The 10,197-nt window shown below is 45.0% G+C and overlaps 1 protein-coding gene across 1 annotated transcript in view; it reads left to right on the top strand.

Annotated features, from left to right (window-relative positions):
- The first annotated feature begins 590 nt into the window (after positions 1 to 590).
- NDUFA10 (NADH:ubiquinone oxidoreductase subunit A10) overlaps positions 591 to 10,197 on the top strand; it is a 45,867-nt gene continuing 36,260 nt past the window's right edge. The window contains exons 1-5 of the mRNA XM_035569852.2: positions 591 to 717; positions 1,680 to 1,848; positions 2,453 to 2,668; positions 4,389 to 4,475; positions 7,440 to 7,561. Coding sequence (XP_035425745.1) covers positions 637 to 717; positions 1,680 to 1,848; positions 2,453 to 2,668; positions 4,389 to 4,475; positions 7,440 to 7,561 — 675 coding nt within the window. The 5' untranslated portion in view covers positions 591 to 636. The remainder of the gene's footprint in view (positions 718 to 1,679; positions 1,849 to 2,452; positions 2,669 to 4,388; positions 4,476 to 7,439; positions 7,562 to 10,197) is intronic.

Below are 10,197 nucleotides of genomic sequence, written 5' to 3'. Positions count from 1 at the left end.
GGAGCAGTTTATCAGGTGTTCCTGTTCACAAACACGGGACACAAAATAAACCCACCCCAGATGATGCCCAGTACATCGCAGCGATAGGGAGACAAGCCAAGGTGGCTGTTAGAGGGAAAGCTGCTTTCCTTCACCATTACCCTGCCCCATCTTGTGGCAAGGATCAGCAAAACCTCCAAGAGCAGCAGTGGCATTCTGCCTGCTCTGTGGGCACCAGGGTGGCTTTCCTGGAGCACTGAGCATGGGGTGTCCAGGGCGGGTCTTCTCCTGCCCTGTGTGCCCGCTTTAGGTGTCCTGTCTTCTCTCGCAGCCCCTGTCCCAGCCGTGGACCAAGTCCCACCACCAAGCCACGTCCCGCAGTGCCACATCCACACCTCCCTTAAACACCTCAGGGACGGGGACGCCACCGCCTTCCTGGGCACCCCCTTCCGATGCCTGAGCTCCCTCTCCATGAAGAAACCCGTCCCGGCATCCAACCCAAACCTCCCTGGCACAACTCGATGCCGTCCCTTCAACTTTAAAACCGGGGACGGCACCGCTAGCCCTGGGGCGGAGCTGAAGCGGAGGCTGGGCTGTGCCGCCTCACGCCCCGCCGTGACGCCATTTCGTGGCGACCCGCGTCTGGTCGGCGCCGCCATGTCCTTGTGGCGGGCCCGCTTGGGCCCGGCGGCCGCCGCCGCTGTCCGTGGCCGCCTGCGGAGCTCCGTCCTGCCGGCGGTGAGCGGGGCCGGGGCGGGGGTCCGCGGCCGCAGGGGCCTCGCCTTGCGGTGTCGCTTCGGCTCCGGCTGCCCCGAGGCTGCCAGAGGCGGTGGGGCGCCGGGGCGGGCGCACGTAGGGCACCTAGGGCATGCATGGCGCATAGGGGCAGGGACGTGTAGGGCATGCATGGCGCATAGGGGCAGGGACAGCCGCTGTGCCCGGGGTGCGGGGAGGCGGGGAGGCAGGACGTGGGGATGGGGCTGAGGAGATGTGGCTGCGGCGTGACCCGGTGACCTTCAGCACGGCAGGGTGGCCTCGGGGCGCGAGTGGGGAGATCCCGAGTGAAATTAAAAGCTTTGTGTGGTTGCTGTGCCCTGAGGGAGGCTTGTTCGGCTCTCACTGAGGTCTGCGGGCCGCCCTCCGCTTGGCTGAGCGGAGATTGGCAGCGTACTGCAGGCAGCTCCCACAGGCCAGGTGCATGTTTCTGTGCACCTTTACCTTTGGGAGCTGTCTCGTGCAGTGCTGCAGCTGTTTCTTCCCTGAGAGGCTGGGAGAAGGTCTAATGCTAATCTCTACCCTACAATGAACAAAAATGCAACCAAAAACCTGCTGTAGGATCTCACTTGTGAATGCAGGGCGTGTCAATTGTCTGTGGCCTTCAGTAAGTCAGGGAACCTTCACCAGTTCCTTAGATTCAGACAAGAGCTCTTGGCAGAGCTCCCCTGCCTCGAGCTTTAAACACACTGGGATTTGTTTCATGTTTTCTTATCAGTATTGCATTTTGCGAATAGCTTTTCAGCCTACGTACTGCTTCAGCTGCTGAGCTGCAACAGCAGCGCTCACTGCGCTGTATGAAAATTCCTTGTGTTAGATGTGTGTACTTCCTGCCTGCGCAGGTCTGAAAAATCTGCTCTTTCAGCATGCCTCATTTGGCTAAGAGTGACATAATCTGTTAATTTTATTGCTGTGTTTTCTTTCAGGCAAGAATTCACATCAGCCCTATGCGGAATTTGCAGTATGGCTGGCTGGCTTACATATTGGGAGACAGAACTTCTAAAAAGTTCACTGAATATAGCAAAATCTTTACAGTGGAGGGCAGTTTATGTTCTGGGAAGGGCAAGCTTGCACAACAACTAGCGGAAAAATTAGGTACATCTTATTTTCTTTGTAATATTTAATATAATGTAATAGTGTAATTGTGATTTCTGTGTGAAGGAATTTAGTTCACCAAAACAGCAATTCTTGACTAGGAAATTATTAGGTAATGCTACAGTTAACGTGAAGGGTATCTAGATAAAGGCAGAATAAAATGTTGGTGAGTTTTGAGATGAGGACAGGGCGCTTGTCATATCTGTGGAGTGAATAGGTATTGTTTGTTGTGAATGAGATTTTAGTTCTAATGAGGTCATTTTGCTCACCTGAGCTCCTAGGTCACTGAGCACATTAAGAGGTTTGTAGGTGGTGTTTTCTGTGTGTGTGGACTCAGCATCATGTTGAATAGAAGACTGGTAGCAAAAAAAAGTTCTGCTGAAACTGATAGCTCACCTCTCATCGTGGAGGTGGAGCAATAATAAAACCTAATAACTATGATTTGTCCCCCTTCTCTGAGGTGGCTGGCCATAGGATTTTGAGCTGTTTTCAAGTATAGATTAAAGCAGACATATGTACTTAAATGAACTGACTAGGAGATACTTCTTGTAAAGAAACAAAACTTACTCTGGTGTTCTGTTTGGGGTTTCTTCTTTTTTGTCAGGAATGAAATACTTCCCAGAAGCAGATATCCATTATCTAAACAGAATCACAGGAGACGGAACATTGCTGGATGAGAAATTTAATGGTTTCTGTAACCTTGAGAGATTTTACAACGATCCAAAATGCCCTGATGGACACTCATACAGACTGCAGGCTTGGCTGTTTGGTAACCGTGTTTTACAGTATGCTGATGCATTGGAACATCTGCTGTCCACAGGTTAGATTTTACAGTAAATAAATTTCATTTTTATATTAACTTGAGTGAAAGCTCTGACCTTGAGATAGCTAAGCTGTTTTGAAGTATTTTGCTAGCGTCTGCATTTTTGAAATGGAGACCCTCTTAGTGAGTATGGGTTAACAGTCCATTTAGAAAAATACCTTGCGTATTTTGTGTTAGAACAGCATCTTGTATCATTTCTAGTGAAAGGAATGCATATTGGTTATCAGTTACCAGTTTTATTAATTGTAATTGGGCAATGTCTATTAAAATGGCCATCTTAAGCATACTGAGACAGCTGTGAATTCTACAGCCATTTTTAAAACTCTCCCTGTACTTTGTTGCTGATGGCATTTTTTGTTCAGTCATTTTGATTTCCATAAATACTGTTTTATGGTGGTATTGCTATAATTCCAGAATGTTTCTGGTGTGAAAAGCTTTTCTCATTCAACAGTGACTTACCTGTTGCTTGTGCTTTAATAAAAGAGTTTTCCAAAAAAAAATGTAAATTATAGAATCATAAGGGTTGGAAAAGACCTCCAAGGTCATCTGGTCCAACCATCCCCTACCACCACTGTCACCCACTGAACCATGTCCCTAAGCATCACGTCCAACCTTTCCTTAAACACCCCAAGGGACGGTGACGCCACCACCTCCCTGGGCAACCCATTCCAATGCCTGACTGCTCTTTCTGAGAAGAAACGTCTCCTCATTTTCGACCTGAACCTCCCCTGGTGCAACTTGAGGCCATTCCCTCTGGTTCTATCACTAGTAACCAGTGAGAAGAAAACTTCCTTTCAGGTAGTTCTAGAGAGCAGTAAGGTCTCCCCCGAGCCTCCTCTTCTCCAGACTAAACAACTCCAGTCCCTCACCTCATAGGACTTCTGTTCCAGACCCCTCACCAGCTTCATAGCCCTTCTATGGACACGCTCCAGGGCCTCGATGCCCTTCTTGTAGTGAGGGGCCCAAAACTGAACACAGTACTTGCAGTGCAGCCTCACCAGGGCTGAGTACAAGGGGATGATCACCTCCCTGGTCCTGCTGGCTGCACTATTCCTGATACAAGCCAGGATGCCGCTGGCCTTCTTGGCCACCTGGGCACACTGCCAGCTCACGTTCAGGAGAGCATCAGTCAGCACCCCCAGGTCCTTTTCCTCTACACAGCTTTTGAGCCGCTCTGCCCCAAGCCTGTAGCGCTGCATGGGGCTGTTGTGGCCAAAGTGCAGGACCCAGCACTTAGCCATGTTGAACCTCACCCTGTTGGCCTCTGCCCATCGACCCATCCTGTCCAGGTTCCTCTGCAGGGCCTTCCTACCCTCTGGTAGATCAGCACATCCCCCCAGCTTGGTGTCGTCTGCAAACTTCCTGAGGGTGCACTCAATTCCCTCATTCAAATCATCAATAAAGGTAGTAAAGAGGAGAAAGGGTGTGAATTCTAGAGAGTGTGCCAAACACAAGTGTAACTGAGGTGTTCAAATATGGTAATACTTAGTTACTGTAGTGAAGGCACAGAACAAGAATTTGTGTATTAGACAGGCATTTTTAGAATACGCATGCACTGTGTTTGTGCAAACAGAAAATTCTTGCTTTTTTGTTTTAAAATCTTTTAGTCAAATTTCTGAAGGTTTTCCTATAAGAATATCACTGTCTTTAATTTTGAATATTGCTGCCAAGAGTCTTTCTTGAGCCTTGCATGATTGCAATCTACTTTCAATTGCAGGACAAGGTGTGGTGATGGAGCGTTCTCCCTACAGTGACTTTGTGTTTTTGGATGCCATGTTTAAACAAGGCTATATCCACAAACGATGTAAGTTACTTGCATGCAAAAAGGAAGTTATTTTGCCATAATCTCATCAAGAAGTGTGGTAGTTAGTATTAAAAAATAATAATAACCTGTTGGAAAGATTGACCTCTTTAAATACTTGTAGTTGTTCATGAGGTACTTGGCATTTTGGTGTTCCTTGCATTGAAGACCAACCTCAATGCGTGCTACTTGCCAGCCTTTCTTCAAGGCTTCAGTTCTGCATATGTGTTAAAGAAGATATATTCTTTGTATTGCTTACTTGTGTCTTGCCAGCCAGAGACTCCCTGGAAATGTGTGTGAGCATGCTTATGAAGACTAGATGTCCTTCAGGCAGACCTTGATCTTGCAGCATTAGGTGAGAGGTGAATTAAGGGTTACCAGGATTTGGCCTACTTAAATGACCAGTTCCCTTTTAAATCTCGGAGAATGTAAAATGCCATTCTTGCCTTCAAGAAAGGGGAGTAGGAGGATCCAGGAAACTACAGGCCAGTTAGCCTCAGCTTGATCTGTAGAAAGTGATTGAGCAATTCCTTCTGTAAGCTATTTCCAAACATATTAAGGATGTAACGGTGACTGAGAATAATTATTATAGTTTTATGAAAGGGAAGCTGTGTGTAACCACTGGATTGTTAGCTCCTCAAAGAAGGCTAGCTTGGTGGACAAGGGGAGAGCAATGGATGCTGTTTATCTTGAGTTGAGCAAGGCTTTCAATGCTGTATCTCATAACCTCCTCGTTGACAAACCGATGATGTATAGACTATGTATGTGGGCAGTCCTGTGGACTGAAAACTGGCTGAAGTGCTGGACTCAAGGCTTAGTGATCAGCAGTGTGAAGTCCGGCTGGGGGCCAGTCAGTAGTGGTATATCCCAGGGAGGCCAGATAAGGTTTAAACTGGGTTCAAAATGTATGGTGACAGGTCAGAGTATGGCCTCGGCAGTCACGCAGGTGATGCAAAATTCTGGTGGGGGGAGTGGTTGACACCATACGCATTTGGTGCTATTCAGGGGGACCTGGACAGACAGGCTGGAGAAGTGGCTGGATGGTAACCTCATGGAGCTAAACAAAAGGGAGTGCGAAGTTCTGCTGCACCTGGGAATGGGTAACTGCAAGCACCAGTATATGCTGGGAGCAAAATGTCTGGGAGGTAGTTTTGTGGAGGAGGACCTGGGGGTCTTGTTGGACAGCTAGTTGAACGTAAGCCAGCAACGTGCTTCTTTGGAAGAAGACGGCTGCCAGCATCCTGGGTGCTGCATGAAGAGGAGTGTTGTCAGCAGGTCAAGGCAGGGTGATCACCACCTTTGAAGGTGAAGGGCACAAATGGAAATACAAGAAGTTCTACTTAAAAAGTTCAGGAAAATCCTTTTCAGCTGTGAAGGTAGTCACGCTCCGGAGCAGGTTGCGTGGTCTTAAAGCTCCACAGAAGCGTGGAAGTCTATAGAGAGCAGCTGTAAAGCCAGGGCTAAAGCTGGAAACTTATTTCTGCCTGTTCTTAGCAAATCAAGCATTTAGGCTACTCCTGAGGTAAAGGTACTTGTTTCCCTGAATGCCTTTGTGTTTCTGCTGTCTTGCCTGATTTGGCTTAGATTTAGGAAGTCTAAATTTGCTTAACACCCACTGTAAGTTGTAGCTTTGTGCTGAATGAGTTTGAGAGCTGGTTAAAATGAACTTCGTCTTACTGGTTTGCAAATGAAGCTCAGCAACCTACAATTTAATATAAAATTCAGTCAACAAATAACCAGGTGCACCAAAATCCTTAACAGCAAACTCCTTGATTAGAAATGCTGTCTACTGCTTTTCACTGTGATGCCAAGCGTAGTAGGCTTTAAATTTTTCTCAAACTTTGAATTTGAAAGCGTGGTACTACGTTTCTAGCTAAAACAAGGAGCCTTAGTGAGGAAAGCTTGCACTTGAGCTTTGTTAAACGGAACTATTTATAGTGCCATTCACGTCACTTAAATGTTGAATAAATGCTTCCCCTGAACTTGCCTGGATTCCTAATCACCAAAGTGGTACCTAAAGAATGCTTTAAGGTGTTAATGTGGTAGAAGAATTCAGTTGCACAGAACTGGCTGGCTCCTCTCAGATACATGTTTCTGTATGTGGAGGTCTTCCAGTCGCACACAGTAAGGTGGAATCTGGTCATCGCGGTTTTGGAGTGAAGGTCTGCTGTTGAGAATAGAGAACAGAGCAACTGCGTAGCTGTTCAGTAGTACTAAGTATGCCCCCTGAACCCAGGTTACTGATCTCCTCTAAAATACTTGCTTTATCCCAGCGTGATCTTGTCTGTGCATCAAAGGACAGGGCAAAGGCATGCCTTATCTTTGAGTTTTTGCCCTTAGTGGGAAATACATCTCTTCTTGCAAAGTATCATTACTCTTCTTGTAGCATGTGACATTTTGCAGTGCCACCTTGGCTGCAGTCTGACCTTTGTGGTGAGACAGGGCTGTTTATTTTTTGTGTGAGGCTGCGGCTAACAGAAGGCAGCCCCAGCCAGCTGGTGACATGAGTGACCTCAGGTGACATGAGTGTTGCTGTCCCTCCTTGGTGTTTTGAGAGGCTGGCTCTAAACAATAGAGAAAACTAAAGTGAAGTCAGAAATAAATTCTCCTTTTGATGTAACAGGTATGTTAAAGATTCTTAGATCTCAGTCCTTGTAGCTCCTTAGTTTACTTTCTGTTTCCTGAAGATTTTTATTTTTCTTAATCCTGAAAACTTGCTGAATCCTATTTGAGGAAAAGCCTACTGTTCAGCTTGGTATATCAGCCAAGAAGAGGAGACTACAAATCAGGATATGATTTATTTGTAAATAAAGTGTGTTTACTAAACAGGGGGAAAAAAAACACTGAAGAAATAGTTACAGATTCTTCACCTGATGTTATAATTTTAATGCTGTTACTTTGCACTTGTTCATCATTTGGGTTAAGTTTTGCTGCCACTAGATCTCATTGTATTTGTTTTTTGTACAGGTCTTGCTCACTACAAGGAGATCAAAGAGGTCAGCATCAGTGAATTCCTACCACCGCACTTGGTCATTTATTTAGATGTACCTGTCCCAGACGTGCAGAAGAGGCTTCAGGAGAAAGGAGAGGTAATTTTCTGTTTTGCCACTATCATTGCATGCTAGTGTCTGTTGCAGTCATGCCTTTGTGTTTGAGTCCCATGGAATCTGCTGCAGAATTCCACTTCCGAGAAGCTTCTAGTCCTCTTAGGTGTAAGAACTACGTGTTGGTGATAACTGTGTGGGTATTCTGATACGCCTGCTCTAAAAAAAAAATAAAAAAATAAAAAAAATTCCCGATTTCACTTGTGTAAATTCACTTCTGTAAAAATTGATCAGCTCTTAAAAATCAGCTCTGATAGCTGCTGTTTCAGGAGTCACATTTAGGAGTCACACTTAGATAACATGCTTCTTGCAAAATGCCCAAAGATTATCTGTGCTTCCTGAGTGCCAGAAGCCCCAGCGGGCGGCCCCCTCCTCTGGCTTCCGCAGTTGACTTGTTTTTCAGACCTGTGTTGACACTACTGTGTTGTGCCAACTCGAGAAAGGATGATCAGCAAGTTCAGTTAACCTGCTGAAATTAGGAAAAATTACAGTTTGGTGCTTTCGTGTGAACACAATGAAACTGCACACTTCAAACTTGAAACTTTTTCATAGGTCTCCCATGAGATACAAAAGCCAGGGAGCTTTCTGGCTAGTCTGCTGCAAAGTTCATAAGCAATGTTTGATTCTTGTCACCAGTGCAACTTCTGTCTAGTCTGAGGTTATGATAGATTTTTACTTACTGTAGATCCTTGACAGTTTGTTTTCAAAAATCCTTTGGAACTGTAGTAATTTGTCTTCAAGTTGTCTTTTTGAATTTATGGTATTGGGTGGAGACTACTATTGAGAAGAAAGTTAACTTTTGTTCTGTAGCATAATATTAATATATTACTCTCTTAATATTACTTGTCTCATTATATCAGCGTATTGGATTTCTGATCAAAGACTGTTTCAGTAGTCCAGTAAAGCTGGAGAGTGTTTCTGTATAAAGACTAATCTAAGCTAGGTTTTTGGTTTGGGATTTTTTTCTTCACCCTCCTGTGATATTTGCACATGTGTTTGTAACTGTTCTCAGCTGCGTTATGAGGATTAAATGATGTTTACCTTATCCCTTATTGAAAGGCTGTGGGAAATTGTATTCAAGTGAATTATTTAACTGTGGATAGCCTGCTATATTAAAAGACAGCTTTGATTTATTAGAAAAAACATTCTCACATCCCTTAAACGCTTGGTGATGCCTGCTTCTTGAAGCTGGCTTGTGCATGTTGGCGTGCTGGGGTAAGTCAGTAGCGTTTTGTTTCCTGAGCAGCTCCTTGCTCAGTTAAGAGGGTGGCTGGTCATTGCCAAAGGGAAGTGCCTTCGGAGCTGTAAGTGGAAGGCTGCCTTGCTGCTCCGTCATTTGCGTGGCCCAAATTGCTTAGTCTACTGTTCAACTGACTCCCCTTCTGCCCTCTGGCAGTTTAGGCACTGACTGAATGCTCCTCTACCCTTTAATCAACAAGATGCTCTTGTATGGGAAAACTATAGATTTCTTTGTTTTAGCAGCTTCAGTTACAGAATTAGAAACTTCTTAATGTATTGTGGGAACCTCTGAGTTCTTCGCCCCATGAGCAAAAATGTCAGCGATATTTTTGAGATCTTCTGGCAGGAATTGCTGATGTAGCAGAACTTCCTTGGGGCAGTGGTACTGCTGAACATTGTAGCACCTGTTTGGGGGTGATGTTTGTGGGAATTCTGGGTTTTTGGTGGATGGAGTGTTTGTGATTGGTACCAAGCACAGTTATTGCAGGGCGCTGGAAAAAGAAGAGCCCTCCAGTGGGTGCAGCTAGCAGAGCTGTTGATTCTTCTAACGTAATGGGCATCTTGGATGAGCATTTCCTGCTTGAATGGTGGCAGAAATTGTAATTTGGTGTTAAGATTGAATTGAAGGAATGCATGCTAGATGAGAGAAATTCCTTGCGTATTTTGCAAATGTGATGTTAAGGCATGTTGTGCAGTAGATGTAGCAGACAGTGAACTGTTTAACAGCAGATATGAAATCCCAAAGAAAGATAGGGGAGTAGATGGTTGCCCATGCACTTATCTGAAACCAGAAGAAGTGGATCCACGTTGTTTTGAGTCTGCATTTCCAGCAGGAGAACCAATCTTCTCCTTTTTTCTGTGTAATTATATTAAACTTCCTTAATTACACGGTTTAATCATTCCTTGGAAAGTTAATCTTTTTGAGGCTGTTGATGTATGGTTCGTGCAAACTTGGGAAAAATGAGAATTCCCATAAACTGAAATAAGTTATAAGAAAGCTTTTTTTGCTTTTCCGTCCTTCTTTTGAACCTTTCTTTCCTTATCTTTTCTTTCCCTATCTTTCTAGATTCACTAGCATATCAGAAGAATCTTACTCATGTCTAATAATTAAAACCATGGAGATAACAGTATGGGGTAAAGCAGTGATTAATGCGGACTGCCACTTATTCTTTGGGAAACTCTAGGTGTTTCTAAACACTCTAAACACTAATCCTAAACACTCCAGATGTCATAATTCTTGAAACTCTCATTAATGCCTGTGTGGTTTGCTGGATATTTCTCTGCTAATACAAGAGCAGAGCCCATGATAGATGGTGTAACAGCAACTTTTCCTTAGACTGCTGCACGGGGAGGTGGGGGAGAAACCAAACCTCACAACGCTG

The sequence above is a fragment of the Cygnus atratus genome, chromosome 6, assembly GCF_013377495.2.
Source record: "Cygnus atratus isolate AKBS03 ecotype Queensland, Australia chromosome 6, CAtr_DNAZoo_HiC_assembly, whole genome shotgun sequence".
Classification (NCBI taxonomy): domain Eukaryota; kingdom Metazoa; phylum Chordata; class Aves; order Anseriformes; family Anatidae; genus Cygnus; species Cygnus atratus.
This window is presented reverse-complemented; position numbering and strand designations above follow the sequence as displayed.